The sequence below is a fragment of the Podarcis muralis genome, chromosome 11 (genome assembly GCF_964188315.1).
Source record: "Podarcis muralis chromosome 11, rPodMur119.hap1.1, whole genome shotgun sequence".
NCBI classification, from domain to species: Eukaryota; Metazoa; Chordata; class Lepidosauria; order Squamata; family Lacertidae; genus Podarcis; species Podarcis muralis.
This window is the reverse complement of record NC_135665.1, coordinates 54,321,236-54,344,660: the sequence shown is the minus strand read 5'-3', so window position 1 is coordinate 54,344,660 and position 23,425 is coordinate 54,321,236. Positions and strand designations below refer to the sequence as shown.

The 23,425-nt window shown below is 43.8% G+C and overlaps 1 protein-coding gene across 3 annotated transcripts in view; it reads left to right on the top strand.

Annotated features, from left to right (window-relative positions):
* The window catches only part of DCC (DCC netrin 1 receptor), a 928,036-nt gene that overhangs the window by 873,233 nt on the left and 31,378 nt on the right, over nt 1-23,425 (top strand). For all 3 annotated transcript variants that reach the window (XM_077936487.1, XM_077936485.1, XM_028749092.2), the window contains exons 23-25: nt 6,383-6,545; nt 14,654-14,880; nt 18,351-18,467. In XM_077936487.1, coding sequence (XP_077792613.1) covers nt 6,383-6,545; nt 14,654-14,880; nt 18,351-18,467 — 507 coding nt within the window. The remainder of the gene's footprint in view (nt 1-6,382; nt 6,546-14,653; nt 14,881-18,350; nt 18,468-23,425) is intronic.

Here is a 23,425-nt window from a genome sequence, read left to right as displayed (position 1 = left end):
CTGTAAGCTGCTCCCTCGGCCAATAAAGCGAGATGAGCGCCGCAACCCCAGAGTCGTCTGCAGCTGGACCTAACGGTCAGGGGTCCCTTTACCTTACCCTCCATATGCTCTCGATCTGGCGCAACTGGATTTCTTTCTTTTTCCAAAACTGAAATCTGCCCTGAAAGGGCACAGATTTCCCAACATTTCACATGTCCAAGCTGCTGTGACGAGGGAACTGAAAGCAGTATGAAAAGAGGACTTTCCCAGAAGTTTCCAACAGTTCTACGAACATTGTCAATGGTGCACTGCATTAGAGAGGGCCTACTGTGAAGGCCTGTAGGGTATGCATGTTCAAATATTTCTCGCTGTCCGATTTCTGTGACCATTCACCGAACTTTCAGGTCACACCTTGTAGGAGAGGCTCTGCAATACCCAGTGCCCTCCAGAAACCACAGGGTAGCTCCCTAGGAAGAAGAGTGAAAGTTCATGGCAGAAGAAGCACCACATCTGCTCTTGTGACAGCCAGGGATGAAGGCGCCATTGCAGCCCCTTGTTGCATGTCACTCCATTGCATTGAATGGGGCGTACTGTTGTACAAGTCATCTTTGCCTTTCAATAAGAAATGCTTCCTGATGGATGATGTCTGAAATGGCTACTAAAATTGCTCTCACACAATAAAAATGATTTTCAGATAATTAGAAAAGAACATAAAATGCATGCAGTGAGGTTTGTTTCCATTTTGCTCGTAAAGGCTCCTGGTGGGACATGTAATTTTAATTAAGCCTGACCCGATATTGCAAGTTGCGGAAGAAAAAACCCCTATGGTTTACAAAAGATTTATAACTTCTGATCATTATCAACTTCAGTTAAGGCATGCTACCAGCTTCTTTCCTTTACCACGCCATACCTAATGGGGATTCATGAATTTAAAAGAAGAAAATAAATGTAACCCGAAGGTTACATAAAACCAGCCTCAAAAATGGAAAATTAGTACAAGACACATAGCTGATTAAATCAGATGGGCTATTTTTTTCTTCCATACATAAGATGAAGAAGCAATTCTTGATTCTGTCTTCCTTTTTTTAAAAAAAAGTAGCTTATCAGTAGATAGATGACTTCTTCTTTTTTGTCTTTTAGGTAGCTAAGTCATAGATGGTATCAGTAAAACCTGTTTAATTAGGTCTCCATGATGTTTTGCACCTAAGAATTTTCTTTATCAAAGCCTGGGTAAATCAGGGGTCTCGACTGTTGATGGCAATGTACATCATCAGTGGTGGAAACCATACTGTGTGTGTTAAAGTTTACAGGAAGCCAAGGACTTCTGGGTTTGTTTCCCAGGATTTGAAATGTGAAAATTATTTCCAAGTTGTTTTTTTTAAAAAAATAAAAAGACAGAAGATGCCTTCACAGGTAATGGTGGGTACAAAATAAAGCTCCTATATAAGAAGCCCTGTAGACCTTGAGCTATGAGATCTCTGGTATAAAGACTGAAGTGCTCCGCAATCTCATTTGCATCACTATATCATGTGTGCAGAGCCAAGTAAGCTTGGATCAGTGCAAAGGGAAATCAGTTTATATCCACCTACTCATGTTGCACCCTTTGGATTCACATGATTAATACCTGCAGCATCACTTGAGTCTGTGGAAAAGCAGCTTCTGGAAAAAGGTTATTTTGGGAAAGATAGCATCAAATCAATCATTCTCTATAGGTTTTAAATATTAAAATCTTCTAGCTTTTCGAGCATTACATTTGTAGGGGGGGGAGGGCTTTACATTACAGTGGTAAACACATGGATGTCCTGTAAAGCCACAACAAACTGTATTTATTGGAAAAGCACAACAGATGGTTAGAAGCAGTGTCATATTAAATGTCTGCCATGTGTCAGAAATGAAGCTATTGATGTGGAGGTTGGTCTATGGAGTGAGCCATTAATGTGTAGCAGCTTCCCATGTGGACTGGATTCCACTTTATGTTTTCTCTTCCTACTCTTGTGTGCATTAGTGGAGGCCAATGGCAGCATGCACATGAATGCCTTGATTTAGATCACGCACCCCCAAACTTGGCCCTCCAGATGTTTTGAGACTACAGTTCCCATCACCCCTGACCACTGGTCCTGCTAGCTAGGGATCATGGGAGTTGTAGGCCAAAAACATCTGGAGGGCCTAGATTGAGGGAGCCTGATTTAGATAGAGCCATATTGGCATGGAAGCCTACTGGCTGGCTGGCTGGCTTATTGGTTAGTTGGTTGGTTGAGTTTATTTATATGCTGCCTTTCCATATTAAGCTGTGCTCAAAGCAGCTTACAACAAAAGTCTGCTTTAAAAAAAAACTCCACAAAGCATGTTTTTTTGTTATTTTTTACAGAATCAGTTTACAAAATGTGTTTCAATGAATTCAAAGATCAACAGTTTAGCAAACATAGAATAAATCCAGTTATAACCTAGAAATATTTATTTATTTATTGCATTTACCGTATTTTTTGCTCTATAAGACTCACTTTTTCCCTCCTAAAAAGTAAGGGGAAATGTGTGTGTGTGTTATGGAGCAAATGCAGGCTGCGCAGCTATCCCAGAAGCCAGAACAGCAAGAGGGATTGCTGCTTGCACTGCACAGCGATCCCTCTTGCTGTTCTGGCTTCTGAGATTCAGAATATTTTTTTTCTTGTTTTCCTCCTCCAAAAACTAGGTGCATCTTGTGGTCTGGTGCATCTTATAGAGCGAAAAATACGGTATATCCCACCTTTCCTCAAGGTTGGTACACCCAGGTCTGCTCCTCCCCATTTTATCCTCAACAACAACTCTGTGAGGTAGGTTAGGCTGAGAGTGAGCGACTGGCCCAAAGTCGCCCAGTGAACTAAGTGGCTGAGTGGGGATTCAGAGTCTGGGCTCCCAAGTTCCAGTCAGACATCCTAACCCAGCCTTTCTCAACTTCGGGAGCCCAGATGTTGTTGGACTACAACTACCTTCATTCCTATCCAGCATAGCCAGTGATCCAGGATGATGGGAGTTATAGTTCAGCATGGAGCCTCAGCAGCCTGGCTTAACTGATGAGCTGAACTGAGCCAAGTGATCTCCTTTGGAAAGAACTGGAAGCCTTAAAATGAATTCTGGAGTAGGTGGTTTAGTATAATAAAGCAAAGAATATTAAACTTAACCAGCATGGAAATGACAACATTTTCTTGACATGCTTTAGCAGTGAGAAACATGTTATTATATAATATTAAGGTAATTACTCAACGATTTCTTTTTTCCCCCCTTTTTTTGAGAAGTGTCTGAGTTGCAGCACATAATAAGAAGAGGGGTTTATTTTTCTATTTTACTTGTTCTTTCACCAGTATGGAAATAAGGTTGAGCGGCCAGTCAAAAAAAGAAAGAAAGAAAGAAGTAGTATTGAGTTGGCCCTACCTGTAGAGTTTCAGCCATGGTAGTCCTCTGGATATTCTCCTGAGCCCAAATAATGATCCAAATGATTCTCCTTAGAATAAAATAAGCACCAATATCAGGGTAGGAGCCAGTGTGGTGTAGTGGTTAAGAGCGGCAGGTTTGTAATCTGGGGAACCGGGTTCGCTTCTCCGCTCCTCCACATGCAGCTGCTGGGTGACCTTGGGCTAGTCACGCTTCTCTGAAGTCTCTCAGCCCCACTCACCTCACAGAGTTCTTGTAGTGGGGGAGGAAGGGAAAGGAGAATGTTAGCCGCTTTGAGACTCCTTCGGGTAGTGATAAAGCGGGATATCAAATCCAAACTCTTCTTCTTCTAGGTAGAGGTCTCACAGGGTGACAACTAAGCAGTCACAGCTCACACAGGTGTTCCCATTCTGCTCAGTTCTGCTCTGCCCTCCACACTCAGCACAGCAGCAAATACTTTGGGGACCTAAGTGCAGGGAAGAATGAAATTAGGTGCACAGTCCCTTGCCATGGTTTTGTTGGCACAAACAGAGAAAGCTCATCACACCGTGCTTGGTATATACATCAATGATTCCTGAGAGGAGAGCGATCATAATTTTGAATCAAGGGTGCTGTACCAATATATTAACATAATTTGTGACAGATTGTGAGCTGAGTGTTAAAACAGGCACTCAAATTAGACAACAGATGAGGAGGTTCATTATACCATAAACACCAGTGGGCAGGAAAATAAGAATCCATCTCTCCTGTTCTCCCATCTTCAAGGAGATAATGTTAATAAAATGATGGGCACCACCAATTGCTAACTAAATGGCTGCTAGTGTGAAGTAAATGAAATGGCTTCTTCCTTTCTGTGTTGTTATTTAAGACTTAGGAAGTGCCTGAAATTTCCCAAGAACTGTCTAGGGGTCTAAAGATAAGATAATTGCTGCTTGTAGGCTAAGTATTCAATTGATGTGATACAAAGGAAAGAGCCAAGAAGGAAGCCTGTACCTTCACTGGTTAATGACTGGTGTTAGGGTGCTGTAGGGTTCACTGGATTCACCTGAGCCCTGAGCCATATCGGGCCATTTTGGAGGAATCCAGGCATTGGTTGGGTCCGGTTGAGACAGCCTCAGATTACTATGGGTCACGTTGTGCATCCCAGAGCAATCCAGGGCTGTCAGGGGGCATCAGGCAGGAAGGAGAGGTAGGCATGAGTAGGAAGAAGGAGACGCCACAAAAGGTGGAACCTACTGGACAATTGCATCCTCACAAGGGAAGGTAGGAGTGGATGGGAGCTTTTCCCACCCTGCCTGCCCTTCTTCCCACCAGGCCTCTCCTTCTTCCTGCCTCCTGAAGCAGCACCACACAAGATCTAACTCTGTGCCCCATCGCAATGCTGAGAATCTTCACTCAATTGGGTAACACCCTGCAGGATCAAACCTGCCTGGTCTTGGTCAGAAGATGGGGATATCTCCTTCTCCCTCTACCTCCCTCCTCATCATAAGTAAGAAATTGGGTTTTAACAACCCTTAGACTTACCTCTACTAAATTGCTCCAGGCATGGATCCAGGGTGGAGCAGGTGGCCTTGGGGATGACCCTGGACAGGTCAGGCTGATTGGAAGGGACCCACAAAGTGGATTGGGGAGGCTGTGCACAGTCTTCCCTCCTAGAAGGAAGAGTGCAAAGCCCCGGGGACCAACGGCAGAAGCTAGGGTGTGCCTTCCATCAGCTCTGCTCCCCCAGTTGGAGCAAAGTGTTCTACCAGGAAAGTTCTCTGCACCTGCTCCTTCTCTGGCCAATGGATGGGTCTCTCCCCTTTTCCATGATGTGTCAAAGCATAAATTCACTGAGTTTTATGGCCCCTTTCCCAAGCAAGCCCTGTTCTTTAGAGCAAAATGCACATGCACTTGGCAGGTATTAAATTGTATCTGTTTTTATAGGTGGGGATGGGGAATAAGGGGAGTAAATTTGTGCCAGTGGAGCATTATGTAGTTTGTCTTCCTACACATCAAAGTACATCAGATATTTTTCATAAGCCATGATATTTCACTGCTCAGATCACAGGATGTGTTTCTGCAGTATAAAACATCTTACTGACGTGCAAAAAAAGAATTGCTCCTCATAGAAATCCATAGAAATCTTTGCCAGCTCTCACTCTGCATAATAGTTATGCTTCAAGCGATGCCCACATATGTCAACATACATACTTTGAGATCTTCAGCCCAAGCAAGAGGAACTTGGCCCAAATGTCTGGTTTTCTGTGGGTCCTCCTAGAAAAAAAACTACAAGTTACAGACAACAAACTTTTCCAATTTCCAAGTTGTACTTTTACAGTTTAAGACCTCAGGCTCTTAAATAAAATAAAAAGCCCATTCACACAATCTGTTTTCAAGATGTAGAAGTCGCTACAGAGTTGCAGATTTTTGCCTTTAATGTCTTCCTCCCTGCCTTCCTCACAGTACAATTATCAACATGTAAGTTCTGCAGGGTTGTAAGATCAAAAGAAAACTGAATCCTAGAAAGTTCTCAAAAGCTAGTGGTAGCTAGTGATAAAAAGTCACCTGAAAAATGTTAATAGGAATTGGCTTTCAATCAATTCCTATTAACATTTTCGGATGATTTTTTCTTTCATTCATTTATTCTCATCCTTAGGCAGATGACCAAAGGCCAATTCCTATTGTCCTCTTTCATGATTCTTTACAGCAGAAGGAGCTAACCTTTGGCCTTCCAGATGTTCTTGGACTCCAGCTCACATCACCTCCAGCCAGTAGGACCAACTGTTGGGATGATGGGACTTGTATTCCAGCACTGGACCACAGCTTAGCCACCCCAGCTTTATAGTCAGGTTGACCAGGTCCTCTTTAACTTTTTAGCAGCTTAAAGGAATCAAAGAAGGCTTCAGTAGTCATTTGCTAAAGGTTTATGGTTCCTTATTTTTTTCATTTGGATAACTGTGAATGTTACGTTATAGCTGTTTGCAGTCTTTCAGGACTTTTTATGTTCTTCCAGAACCCCCCATTGGGCAGATGCACCCTCCTCATGGAAGTGTAACACCCCAGAAGAACAGCAACCTTCTTGTCATCATCGTTGTCACCGTTGGGGTGGTTACTGTCGTAGTGGTGGTGATTGTGGCTGTGATTTGTACCAGGCGTTCATCAGCACAGCAGAGGAAGTAAGTAACTGGAAAATATCCCTGTCCATCAATCTTTCCATCCTGCTCTGGAGCAAGTCAATCAGAGCAAACCTGTTTTTTTCCACCCTAAAGTAGATTCTGTGCAATGGTGAAATATGCTTAGGAATCCAGATACTTCACACAGTCTCATCACTTTTGTGGAACAAGTAAATGTCAAATTCATTTGATTTAGCGGCCAGGAAAGACAGCCCCAACACTTTTTTATAAAACTCAGGCAGAAATCCAAGTTGTAAAGCATGCAAACCCATAATGGCAAAAATACAATAACAGGGCTTCTTTACTCTACCTGTTGGAAGATAAGGAGCTGATAGAGATCTAGGGGGCATTTCGCATACGGGATGCATGCACAAAGAGCACATCGTGGAGGATGCACTGGTAGAAGTTGGCTACAAGTGGAACTTTGTAGCTGACAGGCCATTCTGATATGGATGTGGCATATAAATTAAAAATAACAATTTAAGAGCTACAAAGAATCTCCCAGAATCAAAAGCCAGAACCAGGCTAGAATCTGGGACCTTGAGATCAGTTATTAGGGTAGTATTCATTATCCTTATTAGGAGTGAGTGGCGCTGTGGTCTAAACCACTGAGCCTCTTGGGCTTGCTGATCAGAAGGTCGGTGGTTCAAATCCGCACGATGGGGTGAGCTCCCATTGCTCTGTCCCAGCTCCTGCCAACCTAGCAGTTCAAAAGCACGCCAGTGCAAGTAGATAAATAGGTACCACTGCAGCAGGAAGGTAAACGGCGTTTCTGTGCGCTCTGGTTTCTGTCACGGTGTCCCATTGCACCAGAAGCAGTTTAGTCCTGCTGGCCACGTGACCCAGAAAGCTGTCTGTGGACAAATCCCTTGGCCTGAAAGCAAGATGAGTGCCGCAACCCCATAGTCGCCTTTGACTGGACTTAACCATTCAGGGGTCCTTTACCTTTTACATCATCCTGAGAGTAGATCTATTGAAACCACTTGACATAAATCAATCAAGACTAACTAACTGATTTCAACAGGTCTACGCTGTGCATCTTAATCAGATGCCACCCTTTGTTTTTCCTTGGAGCGTGTTCTGGACTGAAGGTTCCCAGGGTTCTGACATCCTCCCACGCTTTTTGGTGGGTCAACCCACCCAGATTACTCATACGTTTCCCATAAGCTTGTAGAACTATAAAAGCTTCAGCATCAGAGTTGCTAGGGAAAGAGCCTTGTCTGGATCCTCTCCCTGATTTTTGCATTCTCTGCTGCCCACTGAATTTCCCCCTTTGTACCTTCAGCTACTCATCCTGTCTGCTGCCCAGCATCACAATGCCTAGGGACATCACAAATGAGGTGGGAGGAAGTAAAGCGAAACCAGAACAAATGCGAAGTGACTTTTGTATGCCTTATACTGCCAACTAGTGGCATTGAAGAATGTGTTAGGAAACTTTAATAAGCTCTGTTAAGGATAAATTATGTAATTAGGGTGAGGAAGCAGTTTCAAATGGAGCACTTAAGCAAAAGATCATAAGCCTATCCAATATAAATAAGAGACAAGTTATTGGCTTACATGGATTCTGAGTTTGTTATAAAATAACTCCCAGAACCAGAAAGAACTCAAAAATCCATATGGCAACTTGATCATAGGAGAGCGGTCTTTCCTCTCATCCCTGAAAAAAGCATCAATCTGTGACTATTATATTAGAAAGCTATCTGGAACAAAGACAGCCCTCACTAGTAATGGGAGGGAAAGTAAGTATATGTTAAGAATGCCTTCTGGCACAGTTATAACTTATCATGACAAGCATCTATGGGCCTCGATCAGGCTTTGAAGCTAAGCTGATAAAAATGAGGAATTATCATCCTGGCATTGAAAGAACGCAGCATCACTAGGAAGTCTGCCATTTCCCCCTTGGGATATTGTTCTTCTTTTAGCTTTGCACTATGTTTCCAGCACTCATTAGCTATAGCATTCTGCTTTAAAATCTTGACTCTTTTCTGCTAAGCGTGGATGTGTTTGGGCTGTGTGTGACCATAGGAGAGCCTCACTTCCCCTCCAAGCCCTTCTGTGACAGCATGTAAAGCAAGAAGACACATTTGCACAACATTATTTCTTGTTTCTAAGGACGATCTATTCCTTACTGCTTCGTACATTGATATCAGTTGAGGCCCCTTTATGGAGCCATGTGAAACAAAGGAGGCAAGTATTTCATACCAATGGCTTACATGCAGTTGGGACCAATGAGGCAAATTGAAATTGGTATCCTTTGGCTTCCTTTGTACCTGTTTACAGCTGTGTGTGAGCAGAATCCCTACTGACGGGAGGACTGATATGGGGCAATAATTGCTTTAAATTGGCAAGACAAAAAACTGCACACCAGCCAGCTATTGAAAGACCTGGTGGTAATGAATAATGAGCTCTTGTTTCACTTGTTATTTGCCATTACTGCGCAGCATCAGAGTACAACAATATGATTAGGAAAGCAGCATTATGGCAAATTTGATACAAAACTCTGGCTGGAATCCAAAGAACCCATGCATAAATAGAAAGCGCTGTCACATGTGGAGGGAAGGTTGACAGTTTACTGCTCTAGCTGTGAACCCTTGTGCTGGGTTGAATTCTACTCCAGCAGATGTTCCACTCACTAACTAATCTAAGTTAAACAGCAGCAGCAGTATAGGGGGAAAGTTGTGCCAGTAAGGCAGTAGCAAGGCTACACAATGGCACTGATCACAACCAGGGTGGAAGAAGAATATTTACTCAGTCTAAGTAGTTTTCTGCCTTACTGGAATCTCTGGTTTCTACTTGAAAACTGAATTTTTAGAACATTCAAGGCAGCACCACATAAAATGTGTTTGGCACAGTTCAAGGTGTACTTCTAGTCATTTAGAAGATTCTTGAAAGCCTTTAGCTGTGCATACCAAACAAATGCAATCCTTCATTTGTTATGTTATGAATGAATTATTCATTCATTCATTCATTCATTCATTCCATACCGCTTTATATTTTTCATTCCATACTGCTTTATATTTTTCAGGGGGGAAATCTCAAAAGTGCTTTTTATAGCCTACATTAAAACATCAGATAAAACATTGACCAAAAAAAAAGGATTATGGAAGAAGGTCAAATATGCATTCAAAGAAACATAATTAACAAACAAAAAGTTACCTTAAAGGTTTCAAAATAAGACATTCCAGAGGAAAGTCATGTATAGAATACACATAAGCTGCCACTGTGCGAATCTCCAAGGTGGATGCAGCCAACATGGTCTGTTCCAAATGTTATTTAGCTACAACTCCCATCAGCCCTAGCCAGCATGACCAAGAACACTTGAAGGCCACTACTTTTGCTACCCCTGTTCAAAAGTCATCTAAGAACCACTCTACACAGGAAGTCTTCCAGGAACTATACCACTTTGGCAAGCAAGACAAGAAATCAGATGTTTGCATTTCTTTCCTTTTTTATGGATAAGCATTCAAGTACAGAAAACAAGCAGTCCTGAGAAAAGGCTAGACTAGAACCCTTGTCCCTGACAGGCTAGTATTCGATAAGCATTGAAAAGAGGGCAGTGCGTGCACCTCCCTGCTCTCAATAGATTCCCAAGTATAAGCAATGCCACACTAAATTAAACTGCCATGTCCCCTTCATTTAGTCTGGGTTCTTAAAAAATAAAATAAAACAAGAAGCTACCATATGCATTGTTGTATCACAGAATAAAGGCATTGCAAACTGGTCCAGATTCAGCAGAACAGATGAGGCTGCCTTATATTGAATTAGTCCATTGATCCCATCGCTGGTAAAAAAATTCATCCAAAGATCTCAGGGCGGTTCACAGTATAAAAATGCAAAATAAAGCCATAAGGTATATAATATAAACATTAACAAAAACAAAACAAGCCAATAGCCCCTCCCCCACAAAAAAAACCATTCTTCTCACCATGCTGCCTGACATAAATAAATGGATTTGGCTCACTGACTCACTCAGAACAGAGCCAGGTTGCCCTACATTTATATTGCAACAGGCTGTCAAAATTCATTATAGAAAGTTTGCAGGGAGGTATTGCTTCCTGAGGAGACCTGGAGCTTGACAATAATTGAGAACAAAACTCAAACCTGATGTTTATACAAGGAGAACATACATTTGGATGACTCATTCATTTTCATTTCTTTGTTATTGATGTCCTTTCATTCTATAGTCTTGTCTCAGATTTCTGTCACTGCTTATTATCAGTGAGACTGGTGGTAATGTGCAGAAATAAACAATGTAGTGAATGCTAAATTTTCTCCTTTTAAAGTCTTTAGGCAGCAGTAGTGTCGCTGAAGCAAGACCGAAGATCTGTCTGGAATGACACACTCATTATTTATAACCTCTTACTTACAGTTTCTGGGAACATTGCTGAGGTTTCTGTGGCGTAGCACAAATTAGGTTGAATGAATGGTCATTTGAAAAACCAATCAAATCCCCCCAAATAACAAAAGTTGACTTGATGTTTCAAATAGAGCTTGCACTGTACGTTTGTGGCATGGATGAGGAACCTCCAATTGTTGCTGGGCTACAGTTCCCATGATCCCTGCCCCCATTGGCCATGATGGCTGTGGCTGATGGGAACTCGAGTCCAACAGTGTCTAGAGGGGAACAGATTCCCCACCCCTGACCTATAGAACTAGAGTCATAGATAAACATAGACAAGACAATCCACATGCAGCTTCCATTTGCTGAACATGGTAATACTAGATGAATGAAATGGTTTAGCTTTGCATGTAAAGGTAAAGGTAAAGGGACCCCTGACCATTAGGTCCAGTCATGACCGACTCTGGGGTTGCGGTGCTCAACTCACTTTATTGGCTGAGGGAGAACAGGAGAGATGGATCCTTATTTTCCTGCCCAGTGGTGTTTATGGTATAATGAACCTCCTCATCTGTTGTCTAATTCGAGTGCTTCTGGGTCATGTGGCCAACATGACTAAGCTGCTTCTGGCGAACCAGAGCAGTGCACGGAAACGCCGTTTACCTTCCCGCTGGAGCGGTACCTATTTATCTACTTGCACTTTGACGTGCTTTCAAACTGCTAGGTTAGCAGGAGCTGGGACTGAGCAACAGGAGCTCACCCATCGTGGGGATTCGAACCGCCGACCTTCTGATCGGCAAGTCCTAGGCTCTGTGGTTTAACCCACAGCGCCACCCGCATCCCCTTAGCTTTGCATGTAATCCCTTTTAAAAGAATTGAATTCCATATTCCATGTAAACAGCATCCTCAATAATGTGCTATGTGGGTAAACTGCTTAAGAGCACTTGGTTTTTCTCATATGAAAAGTGAAATGCTTTTTTTAAAAAAATGCAAAGAGTGGTCAGTTGCACAGACATCCTAAGTCATACAGCAAGACAACATATTGTGATTAATATTCATAAAGTGGTAAATGGGATCTGACACTGAATGCTTCCTTGGATTAAAAAAACACACACATTTTAATGTATGTCAAAAATAAATGCAACATATGCTGCATAACAGAGGGGGAAGTGTAGATGCACAAGCCAGCTCTGCTAATTAAAGGGTTGATGCTACTAATGGGTGATGGTTGTATCATAAAGAACGCATTTCTGAAAGGGGAACTTCACACTATTCCCTCTGTTTCTGGAGGGAGCTGTTTTAACGGTTGCGTATCATCTGGTTAACAAATGACTTACTCTGTCAAGCTGCAGGCCTGCATCCCTTCAAGCCACTATTGACATTTCCTCTCATTGGACTCCTTCCATGCATCTTCCCAACATATGCTGTCAGCGTGGGGCCTGATGTCTAGCTGGAAGGGGTTGGCAGGTAGCCTCAGCTGGAGCTAAAACTGGTGTCACTTTATGTAACAGAAGAAAGCATATGATCTGGGAGTACACAAGAAGAACCCTGCTGGGTCAGACTGGAGACCTATCTTCTCCAGGGTCCTGTTTCACAAACTGGCCAACCAGATGCAGCAGCCATCCATTGCTATTGCTTCCCAGTATATATATAGAGTCTGATCCATGTAGCCATCATGACTAGAAGTCAATGATAGCCTTACTCTCTGTTTGTCTAATTCCCTTCTAAAACCATCTCACGTGAGCACTTCTCTCTGGATCCAACTCTATAAATAGCAATAGCAGCAGGTTATATTCAAACTTTTTTTTTTTAAAGTCCTCAAAAATAAATGTCTTATATAAGTTCTTATGGGCATCTGAAGGAACTCCTTCCAGTTCTTAAATGTATTTACCTCTGCATTGCCAATCATGTTTAAAAAGTGAATTGAGTAGTTTCTATTGACCATATATATAAACATACATGAGCTACTTTCATACTGGGATGCAAAATCTGGTCAAGCTGAGTAAATCTCCCAATTTATGGACCTCTTGACTCTCCCAAATGACTCAGGAGATGCTTTTTTGGTAGAAGACATAACTATGGATGTATAAAGTCAGTTTAGTAAACCCACATAGGTTCACTTTCCTGTCTACTTAATGGCTTGCCTTAACTCTTTATTACAGGGACTGAAATCCTTTGTCGGCTGGGGCTCCCATTACACTTTTAGACTAAGCAGAAACCAGGCATCTGACCCCATGCCCCTGGGATTTAAAGATGCCATCCTGGTCTCAAGAGGCATAAGAGCTTAAAAGGCAGGAGAGATAAATCACAGGAAGCTTTCACAGAAGACAGGATGATCAACAGATCAAGACATCTATCACTGTAACAGTGATGGTTGTATACTATATTGGAGCATTGCCCCAATGGCATCTTCTCCATGCCATTTCTATAATACGAAGCCTGATTTGTTGCATGAACAGTTATTTTGCACATTCCACTGTTTACTTTCTTTTTAAGAAAGGTCCAGCTCACCATTAAGTTGTTGCAGTAAGTCACCAGTTGACTATGGGCAGCCCATAATGGATGCTAGTTTGACAACAGCCTGCAGAGGTGCTAAAAACTATGGCAAGCTGTCTCCTTAGCTGGTTTAGGGGTGGTCCCTGGCTCTAGAGCAGGTCAAATAAATTAGGGTTGCCATATTTCAAAAAGTGAAATCTGGACACAAAATTTGCCAAAAAATCAACCCTTCTGATATGGGTTGCTGTACGCCCGGGTTTCCCCAGAGATTTTTACCTATTCCTAAAATTCGGCTCAGACGTTATTTCCCACAGACGAATCCCAGATATGGCAATGGCAGCTGGAAGGGCCCACACAAATGTGCATGCGTACAACAGTAAATGCCTGGGCTGAAAAGCTTAAAGGCCACCATTGCTACATGGGAGCTGAGTTGAAACAAAGGAAATACGAATTGGCCCCACCCCGTAGCTTGACCAATCACGGCTAGGAACGACTAAGAACTAGGTGGAGTCATAGATTTTAAAAGTGGAAACTCACCCAAGCTGGACAGATTTGAATATGCTAAGAATTTTTTTTAGTGAATTTCACCTTTGCAACCCCCACCCCAGAATTTTCAACAAAAGATTCCTCCCATTTCAATAATAATAATAATAATAATAATAATAATAATAATAATAATAATAATAATTTATTTATACCCCGCCCATCTGGCTGGGTTTCTCCAGCCACTCTGGGCGGCTTTCAACAGAATATTAAAATATAATAACCTATTAAACATTAAAAGCTTCCCTAAACAAGGCTGCCTTCAGATGTCTTCTAAAAATCTGGTAGTTGTTTTTCTCTTTGACATCTGGTGGGAGGGCGTTCCACAGGGCGGGTGCCACTACCCAGAAGGCCCTCTGCCTGGTTCCCTGTAGCTTGGCTTCTCGCAGCGAGGGAACCACCAGAAGGCTCTCGGCGCTGGACCTCAGTGTCCGGGCAGAACGATGGGGGTGGAGACGCTCCTTCAGGTATACTGGACCGAGGACGTTTAGGGCTTTAAAGGTCAGCACCAACACTTTGAATTGTGCTAGGAAACGTACTGGGAGCCAGTGTAGATCTTTCAAGACCGGTGTTATATGGTTATATGGTCTCATCACAACTAGTGATGAGAATTTTGGGAGCCTGAAGACTGAAGCCCTGATGATGCAAATAGTATTATCTACTGGATGGAAAGTTACAGAGCATTGAAGTACTTCAGGTCTTTTGACTTTCCACTCCTTTTCTCTTTCTCCAACAGAAAACGTGCCACTCACAGTGCTGGCAAGAGGAAGGGCAGCCAGAAAGACCTGCGGCCCCCAGATCTCTGGATACACCATGAAGAGATGGAGATGAAGAATATCGAAAAGCCAGCGGGTTCCGATCCAGCAGGAAGAGATTCCCCGATGCAGAGCTGCCAGGACATCACCCCAGGAAGCCACAGCCAATCTGAAACTCAGATGGGCAGCAAGAGTGCCTCACAGTCTGGTAATAATGCTACCTGTATGAAGGGCCAGTCAGCACATGCATAGAGATTGTTGACACTCCATTACTAAACCCTCTATGACTCACAGATGAATGTGTGAATGGCCATCACTGACAAATATTGAATTTGAGGCAAATATCAAAGCTTTTCTCTGTTGTGAATTTCTGTTTGGTTTGGTTTAATGCATGGAAAGTGATAACCTGATCCTGCAGTTATTCACATGATAAGTAAGGGTGTCTTGGAGGAAAGGTGGAATGTAAAAAATAAATAAAATCCTGCAGTGAATTCTGGCCCTTTGGCCCATTTCCCCTCCCCCTCCAAAAAGGTGCTGAGCTTAAGAGAAGTTTAAGGTTTTTTGCTGTTGGGTTTTCTTTCTTGATTTGTTTTGTATTACTGCTTTTGTGCATTCTGAGACTCCTTGGAAGAAAGGCTATACAGTGGACACTCAAGTTGCAAACATGATCCGTGTGGGATGCACATTCGCAACCCGTGTCTGCGCACGCGTGGGTTGAGATTCAGTGCTTCTGCACATGCACAAAGCACAATTTAGCACTTCTGCGCATGCGCGAGTGCCGAAACCCGGAAGTAACCCGTTCCAGTATTTCCGGGTTTCAGCAGTCCTCAACCCAAAGAAACGCAACCTGAAGCAGCTGTAACCCAAGTTATGACTGTGCATGTTACAGTTGTTTATAAATATATTGCATTAATGTGCTGCCCTTTCCCCCAAGGCAGTGGCGTAGCGTGGGTTGTCAGCACCCGGGGCAAGGCAAGTAATTTGCTCCCCTAACCCATGGATTTTAGCACTCGAGTCTCTTCTTCGCGCCCCCCCAGATGTTGCACCCGGTGCGGCCGGCCCCCCCCTGCACCCCCCCACGCTACGCCACTGCCCCAAGGAGTTCAAGGTACAGTGGTACCTCGGGTTACAGATGCTTCAGGTTACAGTTACAGACTCCGCTAACCCAGAAATAGTACCTCGGGTTAAGAACTTTGCTTCAGGATGAGAACAGAAATCAAGCAGCAGCAGTGCTGCAGCAGCAGGAGGCCCCATTAGCTAAAGTGGTGTCTCAGGTTAAGAACAGTTTCAGGTTAAGAACGGACCTCCGGAACGAATTAAGTTCTTAACCACAGGTGCCACTGTATTTTATTCTGACAACCACTCCATGAGGACTTAGGCTGAAGCACAAGGACTGGCTCTTGGTGACCCAGTGAGCTTCATGGCTGAGTGGGTTTTTGAAGCCTTGTCTGTTGGTGACTTGAGGAAGTCAGTTGGTAGTTCACCACACCTCAACCAGTGTAATGTATCAACAGAGTAAGTGCAGCCCCAGCAGAGTCTTCAGAGATTTCCTGCTCCTAGACAGCTTCTTCCAGATTAAGGGGAAAGCTCTCCTACGCAGATCAAAGCAGCAAAGTTTTTTATTGTCTGCAGATACAAGACAAAGCTGAACACTGCTACAGTATCTACTATATGTAGTTCTTTGGGTCCTTGGAGTAAAGACACATATGTGCAGAGAGATCCACTAGCACTATCACCATTCTAGCTAACACTGCTGTGTAAAACCCACAGCCTTTTCCCCTGACACTCACAAATTCAGAGTCAGACCCCAACAGCAAACAGTATGGCAACAGGACTTGACAAGACATAGTGAAAGCAGTGCCCTAGAGACTCTTATACCTGTCTCTACACATAGCCATATTTCCTGAGCCAATGGGAGGGCGAGCAGCTCAGCAAGTCATACACTTGACCTCACTGGTGTTGCTACGGCAACCCTGCACACCTAGCACCCTTATCTCAGAACATCCAGTCATGGGGGATGTGCTCCTCAAGACATAAGCCCAACACTGGGTGATTTAACCCATTGTCCACATTACACCAACATCGTCGCCCTAGTCCAACTGATCCACCTAATCCCTGGTCCAGGCACCTGGTACGGTCACCAGCACAGACCTATGTTTATGTACATGTATTGCATTATTTGCAAGTTGCTCATGGTTGATTGGCACAGCATTGCCCAATGAGCTTTAGTGGGGCTGAGTGGGGATTCAAACCCTGGTCTCACCACTCATCACTCCAACCATTATACCACACTGCCTCCTTCATTAATATGGAGCAGAAAGTGTGGGCAAAGTCCATGACTGGTTATGCCAATATAGTTTTTGCAAAATGCAGCCAGAGGAATTTCCTGCTTGAGGCTGTGTGGTCCTTTTGGTCCTTAGATGGAAACTTTGCTAATTATATCCATGGCCCGATTTAAACGGTGATGCCGGTTGGGGGCAAAAATTGCTTATCCATGCATCAGTGTTCTGCTTAGCCAGCTCCACATTTAAATTGGGCCCCCAGCCCATTTGGATGCCAGGATAGCACCTGCTGGGGCCACAGTTCCCTGACATGATTAAGGTCCCAGTTTAAACATGAAGCCCACTGCATGGAATTCGTAATGATAAAGCAATTTTAGCCCAATCAGTATCGCATTTAAATCTGGCCTCGGACATTCCAAATATATCATTATTTCCGCAAAGCATGAGCAAAAAGCAGATCTGAAGTCAACATGGAGAAAAATGATATTTACATAGTTCAAAGGTCATTCGAAGCTTAATGAAGCGCTAACGAGCTTCAACTGATTTCATTTAGCAGACCTTCCACTGGCAAAACTACTAATTGATACTTTAGGATCTAGTTGGGTTATTTATGTCAGTATTTAATATAGCAAATGATGCATATGGGAAAAAAGATATCTGCCCAGCTTCCTTTACCTAACCACATTTAGAACTAAAACATTATCTCATTGCATTCATCATTAGCCTGCCAAATCTTCAAGAGCTTAATTTGGGGTAATATTAAACCACTTTTTATGCTCGTAACTCAGCTAAAACATTTAAATCTGGTGCCATTAAATAGAGAGCGAGACTTATTTTTGTTCCCAAATATACTGCATAGACTCTCATTTCTATAGCAAATGGCCCTGAGTAAATGGGTGATTATACGCCGCCTTTTAAACACCACGGCCAATCACACAGAAGGCAGAATGCTGATTTGAGCAAATAATTAGCGTGTGGGAGTTTGGCCATCCCTGCAATGGAGTTTTGCCGTGAACTTGAAGGGAGGTCGGCAACAAACAACATTTTAGGATGACAGTCAGGGTCTCGTTCTCTGTTTTTTGGCAGTGTGCGTTTCACTGCAGCTACAAAGAGGCACGACTGCGAAGCTGCGATGAAATTTCATAGAAATGAACTAGCATTAAAAGTCAATTGCAAAAAAGGGGGAAGCAATTCTTCCTGTTTCAAAGTGGTCTTTCAAATATTCTGTGGTCCTAAGGAGGAGGCGATGCTTACCAAGTGACCAGCATTTTCCATCTGGGAAGATATGGGGAAACTTCTGTCTTGCACGGAGCCCTCTTGGGGTAGGATGAGGGTACCTACTCAGCTTGATGTATGGAACCCTTGTTCATTTAACGTTTATATTTCAATCTCCCAGCTCCGGACACAGAAGAAGTGGGGAGCAGCATGTCCACATTGGAACGGTCACTGGCCGCCCGCAGAGCAACACGCACCAAGCTCATGATTCCAATGGACTCACAGCCCAGCAATCCTTGTAAGTTGTGTGTCTGCAGCCGGGGTGGGGAGCTTGTGGCCCTCCAGATGTTATTGGACTTTGCCTCCCATCAGTCCTGGCCAGCATGACCAATGTCAGGGATGATGTAGCAAAGCTACAGGTTCCTTCACCTAAAGGATAAAGCCCACCCTAATTCTGAAAGGGATGCAGGTGTCGCTGTGAGTTAAACCACAGAGCCTAGAACTTGACGATCAAGACTTGCTTTTTATGATCCTGTCTAGGTTTGTCATTGCTTTTCTCCCAAGAAGAGATATATAGATGATAGATAGATAGATAGATGATAGATAGATAGATAGATGATAGATAGATAGATAGATGATAGATAGATAGATAGATAGATAGATGATAGATAGATAGATAGATGATAGATAGATGATAGATAGATAGATAGATAGATAGATAGATGATAGATAGATAGATAGATAGATAGATAGATAGATAGATAGATAGATAGATGATAGATAATTTATTACGGTTGGAGACCAGCTTATATAACACACTTGGGGGTACAGTCCCAGAAAGAAAACAGTTAAAACAATGTACAACAATAAATTTAAAATTTCTAAATGTGATAAGCATATAGACACTTAAACCTTTAAGATAGGCTTCCGCATAGATATGACCCATGGAACTGAGTTTGGGGATTTTCTTCACGAACTAGTTTGAGGTAGGGGCAGTTAATGCAGTGCCCTGCAGGTGCTGTTCGACAGCAACTCCCATCATTGCGTGGACAGGCGGAGTCCCCAGATCCCGAGTGGTCCCCCCCCCCCGTCATGTGGAATAACGACTCTAGACAACGTGCTATGGGATTAAATTGGCCACAACTTTATTAAATTTCAAATGTGGGTAGACCTTGGCTCAGGCATTGGGCGTTCTCCCTCCCCAGTCCCCAGCCGGGGACCTAGGGAGCTTCAGGGTTATCCAGTGTGTGGGGGGGGATGGGCTGGCTCTGGAGAACATATGTTCAAGCAGAGACAGCCACCCCCGTTACGCCGCCGCTGCAGGGGAGAGCAATGACGACCTTTCGGCGTACGGTCAAAGCCTCCCTTCAGAAACCCCCTTTAACGGGGAACCCTGGTATCGCCGCCGCAAAGAGGAAGATGGACTAAAGGATTCCGCCCAAGGCCTGATACCGCCAAAGTTGTGACGTTTTGCTACTGGAAAGGCGAAACCTGCCAATGCAGGGAAATTCCTTTCCGGCCCTTTAACAGCGACCTTATCGTAGCAGCGCCCGCATACCTGTGGAGAAAGGTTAACCTGCAAAACCTATGAAGAAAAGTTAACCTGCAAAAGAAGACATTAACTGAGGGTGGGTAGGGTGGGAGAAGCTCTGGAGCCAAGTGAGGATTACCAGGTAAGATCCTCCCTCTATTGTGTGGACAGGTAATCCCTCCCCCTACCTGGCCTGGTTTCCCTGGCAACGCTTCCCCCAGGTGGGATTGGATAACTCACTGAGGTAGGCGGTGACCTCCAGGTATCCCACCTGAGGGAAGGCAAAGCCTATGCTGATGGGGCCACTCCATATCCAGGGCTGCACGCGTCCACGCAAAGGGCGCCCCCTGTTTTAAGCGGGGAGCGGTCATTCCTAACCATTGGCTATGCTGACTGAGACAGATGGGAGCTGTGGTCCAGCAACATCTGCAAGGCACACATTGGCTACATCTGATTTTAGATTCAAAGGTCAATATCAACACCTTAAAATGGGCCAAGAAACAGATAGGCATGGTGCCAATGCAGCTGCCACAGCATAGATGCAACATGATCCAGCTGGCATTTCCTGACCCGCCCATGTCAATGTGAAATCACCAAGCATTTATAGTGGCATTCCAGGTGCTCAGTAACCCCACGCCTGGGGATTTTCATTTTATTTTTACTTTTTGGCATTACCAGGCTACAAGCAAAAATGGGAGGCTGATCAAGTGCCTGGAGAGTTCACCTGTATGTAGCTAAAGGGGAATGGTCCCTGTCCTGGAAGGTCAAAAGTTATGCAAGCCTAATGTGTCAGGGAACTGCCATCGGAGCCAGAGGGAGAGGGAGGGCTCCAGAAGGATGCCGGAGAGCGTCCCGGGAGGGAGAGAAGCAGCACATCTTCTGGGGAAGGAAATCAGCGTAGCACCAGTGGAGAAGGGGGGCAGATGGGGGAATCGGCAAGGTGGCTCCAAGACTCCTCGCTGGGGACCAGCGGGGAGAGCATGGGTCCTCCGATGCCCACACCCTCCCTGCGGAGGGAAAGTAGGCGGAGACTAGGCGTCAAAGAGCTTTTATGCTGGAAGAAGTTCAAGAAACGCCCACTAACGGATTCTGCCAGCGACTGAGACAGCCACGGGCGCGTGGCTGTCCAGACAGAAAGGCTTCACTAAGGCAACCAACCAAGGGTGGCGCCGATTTACGCACAAGCAACCCCTAGAACCATTACATAATGTAAACAAATTGCCGGGTAAGGGAGAAAGACGGGGAGTAACCTGCAACAACAATAATTTGGAATACATGGCAGCACCAGATCATTTTAATCAGGGTGTAATTACTAGAAGCTAATAAGGATGTAATTGGTTTCTGAGCTGCAAGCATTCGCTGTTCAACAAACTGCACAGAATGAGTTTATATAATTCTGGACTGGACTCCTTCAGAGAACAGGTCAAGGATCACGTTTTTCAATGAAAAAAGGCAATGCCCTGCACATTACATTTTTTAAAAGTATTAAATTCTGGTTGCTGTAAGATGAAAATAAGGGGCCTGCTCTATCAAGCCAAAATTCTTTGGATAATCCTCTAAGGTAACGGTAAAGGGACCCCTGGCCATTAGGTCCAGTCATGGGGTTGCGGCTCTCATCTCGCTTTATTGGCCAAGGGAGTCGGCGTACAGCTTCCGGGTCATGTGGCCAGCATGACTAAGCCGCTTCTGGCGAACCAGAGCAGCGCATGGAAACGCCGTTTACCTTCCCGCCGAAGCGGTACCTATTTATCTACCTGCACTTTGATGTGCTTTCAAACTGTTAGGTTGGCAGGAGCAGGGACCGAACAATGGGAGCCCACCCTGTCACGGGGATTTGAACCGCTGACCTTCTGATCTGCAAGTCCTAGGCTCTGTGGTTTAACCCATAGCACCACCTGCATCCCATATAATCCTCTAAGGCAACCCTAAAGAAAGTGCAATGTAGTAATCTAATCTTGGTAGTATCAAGGTATTGATAGCTGTGGCCAGACCTAACTTGTCTAGGATAGAGCGAAGTTGGCAGAACAGTCAAAGTTGGTTGAGGATGCTTCAAGCCACAAATGCCACCTGAACATCTGTCTACAAGGTTGGCTCTAAAAGGGCCCCGCCCACTCCCCCAAAAGTTGTGGACCTAATATTTTAGGCTTTAACAAATTGGCAGATAACACTGCAGACTGGATAAAGGTAGGACAAACCGGTTCCCCATTTTCATAAAAAGCTAGTGCATCAAAGATGTTCCCACCTTGGTGTGTTATTTGAACACATGCAGTGATTTATTGTTATTGTTTGCATTGTATTCAAGCTGGTGCATTCAAAAAACATGACTCTCTACCATGACCTACAGTCCAAAGTAGTACAGTTCAGAATTATGCCGTATCAGTGTGCCAGCTGCATCTGAAAAAATGGGCTGGTGTTAATCTGAGTCAAGTAGTAGAAGATAGCATTGTCTTTTTGTTAGAACAGCTTTTGCCGCTTCTTCCTGATTTGAATTTGGAAAATGCTAGCAACACCACCACCCCTCTCTCTCACACAACTTCTATATCATGTATAATAAGCCATTGTTGTAAAATGTTCTTTCAGAAAACAACAATCTGTAGGTGTAATCTGTTTATCTGTGCTATAATTGCTTTGTAAAAGCCGTGCCTTTTATAATTGCACAAAATGAAATTGAATCTTCACTCACTTGTGCCAGCATAAATCAGTTGGGCCACCACTGAGCTTGTTGCGATGGAGGATTCTGGCATGACATGGATGCAAACTTATTTATCCATTTGTCAGGTGGAAGGCTGGGAAGAAGGAGGGGGCAGGAGAGAGACAGCTGCCACTTTTTTTCTAATGACGGTCTTGTTCTCATTCTCTCTCTCTCTCTCTCCCCACCCCACCCCACCCCCTGCCCACCCATCCTCAACTCACAAATAGTGTTTAATCTTCTTGTTTAATCCTCAACAGCATTTATGTTCCACCATTTCAAAGGCCACAAATGTGAAAATTCTTTATCTGCTTCGCTTTTGTGCCACTGCCTTTGAAAAAGAGGTTACCTATCGGATAGCTATGGGTAATTTGTGTTTGAATCCAGCAGCAGGGAGAAACTTCAAGTCTTCGTTTTCCTTTGAAAGCACAGGTGGCAAGGAGGACAGAGAAAGCCGAACAGCCAGTAATTTATTCACAGGCTAGTGGTTGGTAGCTGGCCTGCGGTTTTCTACTCCCAGTACGAAAAGTGCACATTCACTGTTGCAAAGGAGCATCTCAAGCATATATATGGGGTTGTGGGGAAAGCAATGAAGTGATCGCACAATTAAATCCATGGAGATTATAAATAATATGCTTCGCATTCACAATACTTACTTTATTATAACAGCAATCTAATCAGAACAAAATAAGATCAGGTCATGATATAAATTGAATGCCGGATAAAAATTCTTGCCCGTGAATTGCAGTAGCAAGCTAACATCCTATCAATGTCGGGTAGCTATGAACCTGGGGCCAGAATGTCAACCATGCCAGCTCCAGCTCTTCTTACCCAGCAGTTTTACTATTGGCCAATGCCTTCTTATTACGGTGTTTCTTTTGCCCTTACTATGTTGCTGTTATATTTTACTTAGATGCTTTTGTATCTTTTGTAAATTGATTTTTAATAAAAGTTTGGAGGTGCCTAGGAAAGGACTCATTTGAGAAATGTGATAACTGTGTAGAAATACAAAGAAACACGTTGATAACCCTCACAA